This window comes from Dermochelys coriacea, chromosome 1 (genome assembly GCF_009764565.3).
Source record: "Dermochelys coriacea isolate rDerCor1 chromosome 1, rDerCor1.pri.v4, whole genome shotgun sequence".
NCBI classification, from domain to species: Eukaryota; Metazoa; Chordata; order Testudines; family Dermochelyidae; genus Dermochelys; species Dermochelys coriacea.
In genome coordinates this window covers 265,528,667-265,545,811 of record NC_050068.2, presented here as the reverse complement: position 1 = coordinate 265,545,811, position 17,145 = coordinate 265,528,667, and the positions used below count along the sequence as shown (strand labels likewise).

Sequence of the window (17,145 nt, the reverse complement as noted above, 5' to 3'; positions counted from 1 at the left end):
GAAGAGTAATTTCCAGTCTTCTCTTGCAGGGACTGGGTCTCACCATTTAGTCTTTGGGAATTTGCTGGCTGTTCTCGCAGCAGCTCAGAGGCGCACCCCCCCCCCGCCACTGCCTGCCAAAATCAGTGCATGTAAATGGAGGTGAAAAAACATCTCAAAGTTTTGCATCAAATTCTTTTGATCCTGTGCACAGAATGCACTCTCCTGGTGTCCTTTCCTCCCCTCAGATCCTCCTGAGTCCCTTTCCTCCCCGTCCACCAAAGCTCAGGGTTAATTTTCTATAAAATCAGTAAAGCTGAATACGCTGTCTCTGATTCACAAGAGATTTTTATAATGATACTTCATTCAACAACACCAGCAGGGGAACCACTCAAACAATAAATTTCCTTTTCTCCTTGAGAATTTTTTTCCCCTTGCTGTGTTCATGTGTCTTTTACACATCTGTCTAGCACCTGTTGAATGCTTTATAAATAGTATAGGCTAGACTGGTGACCACCTGTTGACTGCTGAGATTTCTGAGACTATTACAGAGACACGGTGAGTGAGATAATATCTTTTATTTACTCCTGGAAGAATTCTGTGCCATTGGGTGGGTGCAGAATTCGTTTTCCCTGCAAATTTCTTTGCTTCCCTGCAGAAAACTGACTTTCTGATGGGGAAGCAAAGGGAAGCTGCAAGAGTGGTCACGCGCCTCTCCCCTGCAGTGCTGGCACGGTGTTTTGGGTGCCTGGAGCAGCCAGAAGAGAGGTAAATCACCGTGGTGGGCAGATGAGTGGGGCTGGGGAGGTCCTGGCCCATGGCTTCTATGCTGCGCTGGACTCAGCTGCCGGTCCTGGCTGGGTGGGGCAGGAAAGGGTGGGACTTCCTCTTTAGCTGCAAAGAGGGGCTGGGGCCATGTCAGACCCACCCCCAGAAACCTCCCCGGCTGCAGGAAACTTCACACCCCCCCACCCCCATATCCTGTCTCCACCACTCCTCAGCGGTGGCGGGAGGGTTCACTGTATGGGGAGTTGCTCCCCTGTCCGCCCAGCCCCCATGCGTTTGGAGCCACCCAGACCTCCCGCCAAGCCCCTGACCCCTCCTGCTGAGCTCCAACCACCTTCACCTGGACCACCCTCTAGAGTCCCATTCCCCTTCACCTGGACCCCCCACTGAGCCTCCTGCACCCAGATTGACCCACACAGAAGCTCTCACCCCCCACCTGGATCCCCCCACACTAATCCCCTCCACACTTGGATTCTGCCGGGCTAAGTCTGCTTATCCCACATCTCGATCGGGGGCCAAGGCTGGGGGTGCATGCAAGATTCCGGCCTTTCACACGTCTGGAGATCTGGGTTCAGGTGTGTCCAGGTCACAGCTGGAAATTAGTCTGTGGAGCTCCTCCACCTGTTGTCCCTACTTGACATCACAAAATGCATGCCACAATTCCACATGCCTTGTGCTCTCTGCTCAGGCATAACAGCCAGGCAGAAGGTGAAGAGGTCCAGGTCAGGAACCAGAAGGTGTGGCAGCCTGGGGAAACTTGTTCACCCCAACTTTGTACTCTGCCTGTTTGTAGCTAGTGCTACCAGTCCCCAATTTTCATGAGTCACTACATCTCCCCAAATCCAGTCAGAATAGTCAAGGAGAACACCCAAGACTCAGCCCCCAGTTACTGATTATTTGGAGTGATTGGGAGGCAGTGTGGGAAGGATTGGGTCTAGCACCTCCTCACTGGCACAAGGCGAGCATTAGGCTGGAATTCAAACCACTCTCCTTCCCACCCCTTTTGAGCTCTTCTGATATTAAGTAGCTGGTTAAGCAAGCACAAATCTGGCCTGTGTTGCACAGGCAGAGCTAAGTCTTGTCACATGAGCCAAGAGTGAGCCAGCCCGGCTAAAGGCCTGGAGACAATAACCATTATTGATCTTGTGTTCAAAATGCTGAGTAGATAATAACATGGATTTTTCTTTCATTAAAGTTGTTACAAGCTATTCCAGGACCCAACAGAGAGAAAGGGCTCATTTATTCCAGAATTAACATGCTGCCAGTACAACTTCAAAGTTTGGCTTCCTCCCACCTCCAGCTGCTGTCACCTGATCCAATACCAACAGCTGGGCACTTGCTGTGTAAAAGGTGGAAGTGGATTATCCTAATGAGGGGGATCCAATCACAGGTCAGATGGAGGGGCGGTGGGTGGGGACGCAAGTGGCTAAAGACCCTTTCTTCGGTCGTTTGTTTCATTATGGAGAAGCCAGAAAGGAAGGGGTCTGTACAGAGAATGGGATCAGCTGGCTTAGCAGCAATCGGAGACCAGCCATTCTGGCCACATGTTTCTTAACTGCAGGGTTTTATTCATGCTCATGTTCACTCTGAGAAGGAAAACAAAACCAAATGGTCTTATGTAACTGTAGTAGAAAGAGAGAGCCTGAAACATGAGGCCTAGTATAAGGAGGCGTGGTGTAAGGCCTAAGTCCTGAACTAAAGTCAGGCCCTGCTGATATAAAGCAAGGTTAGCAAAAGTCAGGCTCTGTTACAAAACATGCCTACTTGCAAGTTCACAGAAGCTGGAAAGAAAAGGGCTGGTATTGCAAAGAAGTGTTTGGCACAGGACACTCACATAAACACATTCAGAAAGGGTTGCACTAGGACACCCCAATACCAGATATGGTGTAAACACACTCCTGAAGATGGTACAAGGACACACTGACTCCTCTTAAAGATAAGGTTGGGATGACAAAGTGATGGATAGAGACGCTTTGATTGAACCAACAGGCAGGGAGGAGGTGAGGTTTGATCCAAGGGCATTTGGTACTGACTTAGGCCATGTCTACATGAGAGAGCTCAGTCATTTCCAATGTCCCCACCATGGTCTTCCAACCACATGATCCCCCAGTTCCTGCTCTGCAGTTCCACAGCAAGCAATTGCTGCTCTTCCCATGAGCATAATGTCTATTTAATGTCCCACACTAATGTTCCCAGGCCATGCTCTCTCATGCTCCCCCTCTCAGGTAGCTGCACTTTTCCTCCTGCAGCCAAAAATGCAATTTACGTCTGACTGACAAAGACACACCTTTCTTGGGAAAGTAGGGCAACCTACTTTCCTTTTGAGACAGATGGGGTAACTAGAGAGCTATCTTCATCTGCCGATCCCACATACAAACAAATCAGAGGCCTCTTTAATTTGATATAGGTTTTTACGTCCATCTCTGCCCACGCCCACATAACACTAGTCAGTTTTTGACATGGTTCCTCAAGCCTGGTAGCTCTCTAATTTGTTCTCGTGTTCCAGTGCAGAAAAGTTCCTATAATGCCAAAAAGCACAATGTTGAAAGAAAGCAAACACCTCTCTCCCACACTGCAAGAACAAGAACTTCTGAGGGAAGCTTGATTGAGGTGCTCAGGTACATAAACATTATTGATCATGATAAAAGGCTACTCAGGGCTTTGCTGTCTGCCAGCCACCTGGGTTTGATTTTTGATGCACTGCACAAAGTGACTTGAACTGGCATGGGGATGGACAGCAGACAGGACTGGGTAGGAGACTAAAAGAACAGGATGGGGATGAGAATGAGGAGCAGCAGATGAGGTGGAGGTGCTAGGGATCGGAAGTGGAATGGAGATGAGAAAATTCATAACATCACTGGCAACAATGTGTGAGATACCCATGATCAGATTAACTGGTGGTGGTGCAAAGGAGGATGGAGGTATGCTGACAGGTGTGTATGTGTATGCACGCAGGGGACATCCCCGCTCTAGGACAGCGGGGGTGGGGGGGGATGAGGTGGATCTTGCAGTTCCAGAGGGAGGAGATATTCTGGGACTGGAACTGCCAATGAAGATTGAGGTGAATTATAGGCTTGTGCTGGGGATACCTATGCACCGCCCACTGCATTTCATTTTGACCTAGTCAGTTATGTGAGTCTCCTATATGAGACTGTGCAGTCTCCCAGTGTCATCTACAGCAATTGCCTACATGAAAAGTAAAAGTGAGGAAGTATTTATGTATTTCAACTGTCTTTAATGTAATTGGTGTCTTTAAAAAAAGCCTAATCACACTTTAGCTGCCCTTGTGGTGAAGGTGCTAGACTGGGACACAGGAGATCTGTGTTTGAGTCTCTGCTACATCACAGATACTTTTGTGTAACCTTGGCCAAGACACTTGGGGCCCATCAACACTGGCAAGTTTGTGCATAGTAAAGCAGCTTTGAGTGCTGTAACTCCCAAGGTGTACACACTGCCAAGCAACATAGTGCATGGAAGCTGCACAGATGCAGCGCTCTAAAAAACCCACCTCTACGAGAGGTGTACAGCTTTCTGCGCTGTGGTGCCAGTGTAGACATCGTGGTGATTACAGCGCTGCAATTGGCCTCCAGGAGGTGTCCCACAAAGCCTGTTCTCACTTCTCTGATTATCAGTTTGAACTCTACTGCCCTGCCTTCAGGTGACCCACCGTGAACCCCACCCCATACATTCCTTTGCAAATTTGAAAGTCCCCTTCCTGTTTGCTCAGTGATGCTTGCAGTGATCTCAGCGCATCTTTCCAGGTGACCATGCCTGCTCCACGCACCAGGCGATCCCCCACTTGGAGCAATGCCGAGCTACTGGACCTCATCAGCATTTGAGGAGAGGAGTCTGTGCAGTCCCAGCTGTGCTCCAGCTGTTGGAATTATGATACCTACGGACAGATTTCATGATGCATGACAGAAAGGGGCCATGACTGGGACACACTGCAGTGTGGGATAAAAGAGAAGGAGCTGCTGAACACCTACCACAGGGCGTGGGAGGCAAACCACCGCTCTGGTGCTGCGCCCACGAGCTGCCAGTTCTACAAAAAGCTGGACGTGATACTCGGTGGTGACCCCACCTCCACTGCAAAGGCCACTGTGGTTACTTCAGTGGCTCATGTGCAGGTCGAGAGTGGGCCGAGCCAGGAGGAGGCAATCTTGGATGAAGAGCAGGAGGGGGAACCAGAGGCCGAGGATGACTTGGAGATCAGAGATGCATGCAGCCAGGACCTCTTCTCTACCCCAGAGAAGCCTAGCCAGTCACAGCAGTCGGATCTTGGTGAAGTGCAAACAGGAGAGGAGGCCCCTGGTAAGTGGATCTGATTTTGGGAATTGCTGAAGCGAGTTGTTGGAGACAGGAGGGTTGCAGGAAGCAGGCTAGTCTCCCACTTCGTGCCTAGTCTGAGCGGCAGAACAGGCTGTTGATACGTTCTCTCACTTCATGGGAATCTCCCTCAGAGATCTCCAGAAAACTCTTGTGGAGATGCTGGACAATCTGCTATCGCAGGTTCCTCAGCAGAGCTGCTTTGTTTCTTGCCCTATTAATGGTAACTTTCCTGCGCCACTGTGCCACCCACAGCAGCGAGAGATCTTCCATAATGATCACCTTTTGTGGAAAGTGTGGGGACAGGAATGATTACCAGGCCCACCCTACAGGGCTGGCTCTCCCCAAGTGCCCAAGAAGCAGTGTACAACAGGGTCCAGGAGCAGTGATTTACCCTGCCCCTGCGGCTACTCACCATTTTGGGGATCTTGTGGCTTATGTGTGCTTGCCTGGGGTCAGCCAGTTTGTGACTGGCTGTGTTTTAAAGCACTGAAACAGTGTTGTCTGTGTTGCAAACAATACTGTTTCTGTAAAATGTTGCATTTAAACTTCACAGAGATGACCTTGTGAGCACAACCGCCTCCTTTATTATTGGTGGCAGAATGGTTGTGAAGAATTAGGAAGCCTCCAAGAAAAACTAAGGAGGACTTTATGTGTGAGGTTATGATGCACTCCGCTGCTGAGAAAAAGGAATTGAAGGAGTGGCAGGACAGTGAGAAGAGGGACTGAAAGGAGAACATGGCAAACCAGAAAGAAGCCAGGGAGTGGCTCTTACCAGTTATGGAGCATCAAGTGGACATGCTCCAGGTGATACTAGCTCTTCAAACCAAGCAGCTCCACGCCCACCCTCCCCTGCAGCCACTGTCGCAAAACTCTTTCCCATGCGCCCCACCCTACGCCGCCAACACACTGTTATCAACCTCCTGGCTCCACTCTCTACCCACTCCTACCTCCTCACAGTCCGGCAGTGTGGACTCCCACTACCCACTGCACTCAACACCCATCCATCTGAAGTTTGGCCCTGCTGAAGTACAGCACCCACTGCATCGTACTCCATAGGAGAAAGTTGGGTATGATCCCTGGACATACACAAATCTGTAGCTGTCCCAGGACCGCTCCTCCGCTTGAGACCTTCCATTCCCCCATTCCTGCATCCACCTCCCTCCTGATGAACTTTTTTGTTTGACTCTCTTCTCTGGTGGTTGTCTTTCAGTAAAAGAACTGTTTGTTTGAAAGCAATCTTTATTCATAGAATCATAGAATATCAGGGTTGGAAGGGACCCCAGAAGGTCATCTAGTCCAACCCCCTGCTCAAAGCAGGACCAAGTCCCAGTTAAATCATCCTAGCCAGGGCTTTGTCAAGCCTGACCTTAAAAACCTCTAAGGAAGGAGATTCTACCACCTCCCTAGGTAACGCATTCCAGTGTTTCACCACCCTCTTAGTGGAAAAAGTTTTTCCTAATATCCAATCTAAACCTCCCCCATTGCAACTTGAGACCATTACTACTCGTTCTGTCATCTGCTACCATTGAGAACAGTCTAGAGCCATCCTCTTTGAAACCCCCTTTCAGGTAGTTGAAAGCAGCTATCAAATCCCCCCTCATTCTTCTCTTCTGCAGACTAAACAATCCCAGCTCCCTCAGCCTCTCCTCGTAAGTCATGTGCTCTAGACCCCTAATCATTTTTGTTGCCCTTCGCTGTACTCTTTCCAATTTATCCACATCCTTCTTGTAGTGTGGGGCCCAAAACTGGACACAGTACTCCAGATGAGGCCTCACCAGTGTCGAATAGAGGGGAACGATCACGTCCCTCGATCTGCTCGCTATGCCCCTACTTATACATCCCAAAATGCCATTGGCCTTCTTGGCAACAAGGGCACACTGCTGACTCATATCCAGCTTCTCGTCCACTGTCACCCCTAGGTCCTTTTCCGCAGAACTGCTGCCGAGCCATTCGGTCCCTAGTCTGTAGCGGTGCATTGGATTCTTCCATCCTAAGTGCAGGACCCTGCACTTATCCTTATTGAACCTCATTAGATTCTATTAAGTGAAAGCAAAAGGAGCACTGCAAAGCAACATACAATTATGTTAAGGCCCCTCTTGCATCATGTGCACCAATCACCTCCTAGCATTACAAGCATTGCAATTCCAAGCATAGCCCCACCTCCATTCCACCCTTCCCCAAAGTCCCTGCCCCACCCCGCCTTTTCCCACCCCAGCCCTGCCCCCATTCCACCCCTTTACCCCAAGTCCCCACCCCTGCTCTGCCTCTTCTCCTCCTCCTCCTCTCCCTCCCTCCCGGAAAGTCCTAAGCGCTGCCGAACAGCTGTTAGGTGGTGGGGGGTGGGGGTGGGAAGCGCTTGGAGGGAATGGGAGGAGCAGGGACGCGACGCACTTAGGGAAGGAGGAGGCAAGGAAGGGTTGGAGGCAGCAAGAGCTTGGCTGCTGGTGGGTGCTGAGCACCCTCTAATTTTTCCTTATGGGTGCTCCAGCCCCAGAGCATGCACGGAGTCAGCATCTATGTTGCCCAGTCACGGTCACGGTCTTTTGGAGCAGGATGCGATTAATGGCCCTGCACACTTCTGTCAACATGAGACCAACGGTCGACTTTTCCACTCCAAACTGGTTAGTGACTGATCAGTAGCAGTCTGGAGTAGCCAGCTTCCACAGTGCTATCGCCATGCACTTCTCCAGTGACAGGGCAGCTCTCATTTTCGTGTCCTTACATCGCAGGGCTGGGGCAAGGTCATCAAACAGTCCTATGAATGTGGCTTTCCTCATGCAAAAGTTCTGCAGCCACTTCTCATCATCCCAGATGTGCATGACGATGTGATCCCACCACTCAGTGCTTGTTTCCCGAGCCCAAAAGTGGCATTCCACCATGGTCAGCACCTCCGTGAATGCCACAAACAATCTTGTGTCGTAGCTACTACGCGTGGTGAGATCAATGTTGCACTCCTCTTGCCTTTGTAGTTTAAGGAATAACTCCACTGCCACTCGTGACATGTTGGTCAGAGTGAGCAGCATACTGGTCAACAGCTCGGGATCCATTTCTGCAGCCAGAAAGAGGCAGGGCAGGGCGCGCAGTACACAAACCGTTGAAAGATGGCTCCAAATGCGGACAGAAGCACAGGGATTGCTGGGATGCAAAGCAATGCATCATGGGGCATTGGGACAGGACCCAGGATGCCGCGTGACCCCTTTTGCCTTCCCACAAGTCTTAGCAGCAAAAGAGAAAGAGGTCCTCTGTGGGATAGCAGCCCAGAGTGCACCACTCTGAATAGCGCTGCAAGTGTGAACACGCTATTGTGCAGGCAGCTGTCTGAACACACAACAGCGGTTTTCCTTCGGTGCTCTCTGAGCAGCACTGTAACTGCTGGCACTGTAACTTTGCTAGTGTAGACATGCCCTTAATCACTCTGTTCCCGAGTTCCACCATCTGAACATGAGGATAATAGTGTTTTCTATTTAGAACTCTTTGGACAGGAACTGTCTCTTACTACAATGTTACTGTCAGTAAATAGTGCTTAATAAATAATACCTGGGAGGTTGTATCATTGTTAAATTATGAGACTATGATTAATACTTTTCCTTTTTTAAAATGCATCCACCCCTCCCTATGTGCTCTTTCATATGTTGTCACACCCACACCCTTAGTAATGGACAAACATTATGAAAGCTCTGAATTTTGACTATTTAATTGGGTTTGCTTTCTGTGATCATTCAGGCAGTCAAGCTTTGCTTTTTACTGACAGCTAATTTTGAAACTTCACATGTGGGAGTTTGCAGAAATAAAAATTTAAAATATCAATGAAAAAATATACACACTGCAAATGTTTGTGCACTTATCCAATCAGGGGACATACCATGTGGATTCTCTGACCTATCACAAGAGATCATTGCAGCTCTGCTAGGATATACTCTTGAACAAGCAATAGAGTTTAAAAATAGATAAAATACATTATTTACTAACTTCAGGTATGTCTGAGGGAATCCTGATTGCAGAAGTTCTGAAAGTAAAAGAACAGGGCTACATTTATTGGATACATTTTTTGTTGTGAATTATTTGCTCAGGTCTATTCCCATATAGCTATGGGAAGCATATTTAAAGTTCTTTCCTCATCTAAACCAACCAGAGCTGCTGAGAAAATACAAAACATTTTCCATGAAACTATTCCTATTTTTTGTTGCATATTTTTTCAACTAGCTCTTCTTCCAAGCCACATTACTTTTATTTCTCATATCTGACTGCCTTAGAATTCAATTTTTTCACAACTGGGGAGCACGTATCCCATAAGAGACACAAAGTGAAGATGACTGCTATATCCATTCTAAACTGCAGGGGCATTTTAGTTCACCAGTATGGAATTATCCAGGGTGGAATTTGGCCAGGACACCCTTTTGGGGTCTTAAATAAGAAGGAGCAGTCAGGAACAGCTCAGTTTTAAATCTTCTCTGGCTAACATTGTAACTAATGAGAAAAGTTTAAAAAATAATCCTTCCCCCCCCACCCCAACCGCCCCTGCAATTTGCTTAGTAATGGTGTATGGACAGTTAAGTGAGAGGACCTGACAACGGAGCTGGGGATGTTATGCATTTGTATTGTGCGGACGTGCAAGGTTAAATTATCAAAGGGGAAAAAAAGGAACATTGGCTAATTAGAGTCCAAATGTCAGTTGGAGAGATTGTTGTGGCAAGACTTTGTTTTTCTGAAATAATAATTGGCTAAATGTTGGAGTAAGGCCAAAGATTTTTTGATGACGACTTTCATAAAATAGTGTTAATGAGGTTGAATAATCACAGAAGGAGCAAAGTCTTGTGAAGGACTGAAAAAATATGAAGAGGTGGGAAACATCACAGCAAATGACTGCTTCTTTAAATAGAAAGAGGTTAATATTAAGGAGTCAACGTAGAAGGATAATGAGGGCATCTGCTGAGGGTGTGACAACATATGAAAGAACACATAGGGAGGGGTGGATGCATTTTAAAAAAAGAAGCATTAATCATAGTCTCGTAATTTAACAATGATACAACCTCCTGGGTGTTAGTTATTAAGCACTATTATTGTACCTGAAGTTGTGTGAAACAAGAAGTAGCAATGTGGTTTGGACACACAGTGCACTGGATAGGCAGGAGATGGTCCATTCTCAAAACCAGTGTAGTTTCCATGCTCCCACCACCATCATATGCATATTTGCTCTTTTTAGGGTGGTTTAGCATTGATTGGCTTCATGGATGAGGTGTTCTGAGGGATTTGCATGATTAAAGAGTGGTTACTTGGGCTCTGATTCTCAAAGTTGCTTAGTCACCTCCTGAGGATCTCAGAGTTGGTGCACAAGGAAATGGAGCTGACCTGGGGTGTCATATCCAGTTTTCGTCGCCTCAAATAAAGATAGGTATAGCTGTAACTTCAAAGTTCCAGAAAAGGGCAATACATGTGGTTAGAGATATAAGGAGAGGCTTATCTGATAAGAGTGCAAAGTCTAGAGCCAACGTTTTCACAAGTGTTCCCTGATTTCATGTACCTCAAGGTTTGGAGGCCTGGGTTTTCAGAAAGTGCTGTGGCTACTCAGAACATCTGAAGCCAATTGAATAAATGGTGTGGATAGTCAGCAGCTTTGGAATTCAGGCCAAGGGTGTTTCAGGTTGGGCACCCAAAATCAGTGGGGAATTTTGAAAATGTTGCCATAGGATTATTTAACCTGAGAAGGAGACAAGTTACAGGAGACATGATTGAACATTTATGATTGATTGGTATTTAGTCAATGTTGGACAAAACTGCTTTTTTTTAAATGCTATTTCATAATATGAAAGTAAAGAGACATTCCAAATTAGTGATCAGTATATTTAGGCGGAGTGCTGCTTCAGACAGGGGACAATCAATCTATGTAGTTCATAGTCTTAGGAAGCCAGTGAGTTAAATATTGACTTTTAAAGGGGCTCAATGAATTTAAGCAATAATCAAATTGTATCGCTACATTTATTAAGAAAAGGGTAAATAAATCTCATGCTTCAAGTCATTAACTATGTCAGTGGTCAGGAGCCCACATCCATGTAAAGAGTTGCACCATTGACCAAGTGCATTGTTCTTTTTCCCCTCTTCCTCTCAAGTCTCAGATATTGGTTGTGGTCTGAGATAGGATCCAGTATGTCTATGTTCTTCATTCTCTTCATGTTGCAAGAAGGTTCACATACAGGATGACTGGGTTGTACCTGAGTCAAAAAACACAATAATGCATTCCACCCTGTTCATCATGCAGAGTAAGGAAAGCTGTCTGCAAACTGAGTTTATTAAAGAGCAATAAAAGCTTTTTCAGAGGATCCAATCCAGGTAGAAAATGTTAATCAGAGTTGAATCAACAATGTTGCAAACAAGGAAATGTTCTGCCTACCCGTGATCCCTTACCTAGCAAGGAAGGATTTTCTTGCATCATGATGCAATCTGTGACGGGAGAGCAGCCTCTTAGTGTGCTCCAAACACTGATTTTCTAAGCAACGATTAGTTGAACAATTTCCACAGGATGGACAAATAAATAAAAGAAAATTCCTTGACAATACTATTTATATGAACGGCTGGGACTGAGTTTGGGCTCCTACAAGTCAGGCTTCCTGTGCTGCTGAATAGTTGTTTGTTCAGGATTTTATTTATTGGAGCACAAAATGATTTTTGAAGATTCCCTTCCTGTAATCTTTCTTGTTTAAAGTGAGCCACTGAAGAAAATTGGAAGGAATGACACACTCAGCAGTCAAAGATTGCAATGGGCTGGAGAACCCCAGTTTTATGGTGAGTTTATTGCTTTAAGAAAAGTATAGCTTGCATAAAGTTTGTATGAGTTCTGAGAAGGAAAGCTAACAGGAGCAAGGGAGGAAAGGGGGAAAAGAAGCAGCAGAGAGAGAGAGTGAATGAAAGGGGGAGGGCAGAGAGAGAGATTGAACAGACTTTCTAGGGTCCTTTGTAAAGATGAGGCTGACATGATCTGGTATCTTCTTCACCAAATCCTGTTGCTTGTACAATAGTAATTTAAAGCCTGTTTTGCTACTTTGGAGTTCCTTTCTTGTATTCTATAAATAAGAGAAAATATGAGAGGAGATGAACTGACATTGCACCTTCTATAGTTTATGTATCTGTTTCAGAAGGGATTAAACCTTCTGCCTCTTGTTCCCTGGGTTGGAGGTTTTATGTGATGACAAGGGCAGGGAAAATTAAAACTGGTGAAGGATTTTTTTTTTGGAATGGGTCTATTTCAAAAGAGGTAAATTGACGAGAGGTTGATGGAGAGAATTTGGGGTGAACTAGGCACAGTGCCCTGCAGATTTCCAGTACAGTAGCAAATTCATGAGTGACTTATATGCGGTGTCACTAGCAGCTGTGTAACTGTGCTGGAAATACTGGAAACCATAGGAGGAGCAGGAGAAGGAGAAGGGATGGTCTTGTGGATAAACCACAGGACTGGGAACTAAGGAGATGGGGAACTTTGTTCTCTCCTTCAGGATACAAGTAACTTCCATTAAAATCAAGAAGAGTTGCTCATATCCTGAGGGAGGGTTAAGAATTAGGTATCTGGATTCTGTTCCCTGCTCTGCCACAGACTGTTCTGTTTGACCTAGGGCAAATCAGTTATTGCTCAATGCCTCAGTTTCCTCATCTGGAAAAATAAAGCAGGAAAAATAAAACTTAGCTCCCTTCCAGGAAGGCTATGAGGGTAAATATGGTAACACTGGTAAGATGCTTTGAGATCCTCATGTGGAAGGTGCTGTAGAAATGCAAAAGGTTATTCTTTTTATTATTAAAATGCTCCCAGCCACAGCTCAGTTCAGGCTTCTATCTTTCCTAAAGATTGAATCCTCCCTTACCTTGATCATCTGGATTTTTGTGTTTCAAGAAGTTCATATTTATTCTGTCAAGATTTTTGTTCAAAATAATGATGACTCCGATTTTATGCTGAGAACAGGCAATCGCGGGGGTCGATCTGGATGTCTGAGCTCTCAGGATTGAGGCTGATCATTGTAATGGATAGGTAATGAATCTTCTGCTGCAGGCAACAAGACAGAATCCAAGAGTTGTCCTGCTCAGGCCCCCTGCTGCAGGAGGCAAGGGCTTGTCCTGTCAGAGACTTCTGCTTGTTCCTGCTTCTCCCAAAATGAGAGGTTGATTCCATTCAGCAGTGCCTCGTGCTCTCTCCTTCTCAAGGTTCCCAGGCAGGATCAGGCATTCATGTGGAATTGGCAACGGTACATACACTGTACTAGTTACTTTGCCATAAGCTTCTTTTCTGAACAAGAGCTCCAGAAAGTGAACTTGCTTCTGTCTGGATCCAGCTATTTTTAATGCTCCCAGACTGTCTACATAAGGACAAGAGATAAGGTTTTAAAATGTGTTAGTTAATATGTTTTAGGCCTTTGCGCTTACTGTAGACGAGCTTGTCTATTGAGGATGAAGGCCCAGAAATCTCGATATTTGATGCAAATAATGCCATGTCACACCTACATATTTGATATATGTGCACAGTTTGTCTTTTTTATTTTGACTTCAAAAGTTATATTTTCTGCTCCTGTTTCTTCACTCTACAGTATCATTTGCTTTGCTCCCTTCAGGGGGAGACTCTGACTTTCTCTGTGGGGGGTTGTTTCAGACACACCTACCCAGCTCCCTAATGCCTGCGATCATAGAGACCCACTCCAGGCCCTGCCCAGCCATTGCTGCTTCTCCTCTCCCCAAAGTCCCAGCTCCTACTGTGAAAGCTGCTCACGTGGAGTGCAAGATACTCCCACCGCCACTACACCCCACAGTCTGTGCATGCTGAGGTCTGGCTGAAAGGGAAGGTGAACTGCTCTGTAGAGGGATGTTCCACGAAGGAGCCTTTCTTTCTCGTCAGGGCTGGGTTAGCCCTAGGAATGCGGCAGGGCAGTTGCTCCCATCTTGCCTTTAGTAAGGTGGTGCAGCTTTAACAAGCGCTCCCCTGCCAACATCTCATTGGGTGTCTTGTTTCTTGGTTGAGCAGAGTTCTGGGTTGGTGGACATTGGGTTGTCTGTGCATACAGTATGCTTGGCCATGGAGGGAGATTGGGAAGGAGGAAGAACGTGCCTTGTGGTGGTACAAAACCATCTCCATAGTCCAACTGTTACCAGATTTGCCCAGTGCTTTGGGGTTTGCTCATTTATTAGGGTTATTCTTCTGGGGGGGGGGGGCATATTCTGTAATTCTGTTAATGTACTGCTTGTGTCACTTGTGTGTTCATGTGGAGCTCTACTTCTCCCTTCTGCAAATACCCTCCCAATGGAGCTATCCTGCAGGCCCTAGGTTCCCCAGGACTGGGTTCCTTCAGTCCCACAATCAGATGAACACACACACACACACACGCATGCACACTAACAGAGCAAGTCCGAGTGGACTGGGTCAATCAGCACTCTCAAGCTGACCCCCTTATATGCCCCTGGTCTCAATAGGATGGGCCAAGCAGCACTTTCAGCTGCCGCCCTTATATGCCACAGGTTCAGCATGTCCCTATCCCACCTTCACGTCACAATTGTACTGGTAGTAACCCACTTGATGAGCAAACCCCACAGGGTTTTTGGGCGCTACAGGATCTTTAGCTTAGGTAAAAGAAGTGTTGCTGCAGAGTAAATGGGGAAGCTAAAAACACAAAACAGTAAAGTTCAGAGAGAGAAGCAATCAGCTTAACCATAAAAGTTATTTATAAAATAATTGTGATAACTACACAAGGACAGCTAAACAAACAGTTTACATTATTACATTCTAAACCTTTTCATTATTAAAGGTTAATAGCTGAGGTAGAAAAATAGAGAGAGAGAGGGAGGGATCTCACCCACTCCATGAGGCTTAAACTGGTCGGGGTTCCCAGGTGATGATGGTAGCTCAGGGTCCTGCGTGCTGGAGACAGGCAGAGCCCCCACCATGATCAGTCAGGAGATGGAGTCCCAGTGGAACTCATTCGAAGTTTGGGTTCATGCATCAGAACACTTGAATATAGGTAGGGGTTTTTGTAGAGAAACAACAATGGTTCAAGGGAGAACACTAGATTTGTTTATAGGTAAACTGATGACTCAAGGGTTTTCTTTAGGCTAGACAATAGGAACTGATCACTCTTGGCTATGGGTGTTTTCTTCCAGGAAGCTAACGATGCAATTACACTGCTTCAGTACTTTGGATATCAATCAAGGATTCATTACTAGAATTGGTCTGATAACTGCTGAGCTGGGTGTGTGCAAGCGTAAGTTCATTAACATCTGGAGCAGAGCTCCCCCATGATGCAGTGCTTCCCTGCTTTTCTGGTCCCAGAGTTCAGTGCGGTTCTCGGTTCTTCATTCAGTATGCTAATGGAGATGCTTTAATCTTGTCACCCTTATCAGGAGGGGTCTAAATGCGTCTCCCAGTGCCCTTCACTGCTCTCTGCAAGTCTTTTCTCTGATCGGTTTTGGTTCAAGCAGAGACTGGGGGAGCTGGGGTGGGGGAGAGGGCTACTGTCTTTCATGAGTGAGACAGGCTAGATACTGTGCCCTGGTTCCCCAAGAACACAGAGCTGACTGGTATCACAACACATAGGGTAGGCAGCATGTGCGACTTTTCTCAGCTACAAAGGTGGGTCAGTGCACAGTGCAGCTTGGTAAGAAGGGGAAGGATAAAAAGAAGAAATGGGGATTAACCCAGAGGACTGCACCTCCCAAAATGATGAGTTTCATTGGATCCTCTTTCTCTCCCCCCCCCACACAGAGTTTTCACATTGTTTTTAAATGCACTTCTTGTTCCTCTCCCAGCCAGGTTGGAGTTAGTGTGAATTAAATTACCCCCCTTCCCACATGTTGACAAGAACTTGAGAGACATTCACTGAAGTCAATCCCACTGAAGTCAATGAGAGTTGCAGGTAATGAATACCTCTCTGAATGAGGCTCTAACTGAGGAATGTTCTGTCCTGGTCCCTACAGGTTGAAGATGGAGACCAATACAGTGCCTTGTCTCAACTCCATGCCCAGGGCCTAAAGGAAAAGAAGAAAGACCAGGGCAAGAACTGCAGTACACTAGTGTACTCTGTCACTGAGATTCCACCATGGTACCTCTGCATCCTGCTAGGGATTCAGGTGAGACCAGCAAGAACATGGTGGAATGGGGTGGGTGGAGGTTTATTGGTTTATTCATAGCCCTGCACAAAAAATAAAATATGAATTAGGAAATGGCTCATATTTACTGGCTATGCCTGAAACCATCTGATTGGCTGTTGGTGCTGTCAAGTCATCCCTGTTAAGTGCATAGGGTCAGATTGTTTTTGTTTGATATATATTTACATTGTGCTCAATGCAGTACATGCAGGTAGATGCGGTCCCAGACCCAGCGAGCTTGTGCTCTAAGGACAAACAGTAACAGACAGCCCATTGAATAACACCAGTGTTAGTGTTATGGAAAATATCTAAAAGACTCCAGGCCCTGTGTGACTCTACTACAATAAAAGCTAAGCAGAAGTAGCACGAAAAAGAAACAGTACAGCTTCTATCAGTTTATAGAACTGCGCAAGAGAAATACACCCAACTTGGGTGATACAGTGCAGGCCAATGGAGTAGAATATCTATATGGTAAGATGCTTACCAATGATTAAACTAAGACAGTCATGCTGACTTTGTTTGGACACTGATGGATAATTCGTGCTTTGTTCATTTCGTAAAGTGATCTTGTCAGTTTAGTTTAGACTCAAACTTTGGGCTCTGTAAAAACAAGGTTTTAGGAAATCCAAGATGACTGGAAATATTTCCATCATTTTTTTAATAAAAAGATTCTAATGAAAGCAACAGTTATTTTGGGGGAACTTTAACATTTCCTGCAATGTTAGAATCACAAACGTTGCAGCACCATACTAGTACATGGGAATCAGAAAGTGATGTTGACAAGGAACAAAAGCTGTATTTTCATTGCCCAAGCTGAGTGAAGTGCACAATCAGCATTAATAGTGAAAAGAAAATTGGATTTTAAAGATTCTTTAGTGTTGACTAATGAAAGGTCTTTACACACATATGTATACTGGGTTTATTAAAAAGGTGGGGCCT

General features: G+C 46.0%; 1 protein-coding gene and 1 long non-coding RNA gene across 2 annotated transcripts in view; both read left to right on the top strand.

Moving 5' to 3' along the window:
- The first annotated feature begins 635 nt into the window (after positions 1-635).
- Positions 636-3,360, top strand: LOC122457801. The gene is made up of 3 exons (XR_006277475.1): positions 636-747; positions 1,961-2,115; positions 3,272-3,360. It is a non-coding gene; the product is annotated as an uncharacterized LOC122457801 (long non-coding RNA).
- A 12,305-nt stretch (positions 3,361-15,665) lies between these two features.
- The window catches only part of LOC119858058 (solute carrier family 23 member 2-like), a 63,254-nt gene continuing 61,774 nt past the window's right edge, over positions 15,666-17,145 (top strand). Inside the window, exons 1-2 of the mRNA XM_038407964.2 lie at positions 15,666-15,716; positions 16,036-16,188. Coding sequence (XP_038263892.2) covers positions 15,666-15,716; positions 16,036-16,188 — 204 coding nt within the window. The remainder of the gene's footprint in view (positions 15,717-16,035; positions 16,189-17,145) is intronic.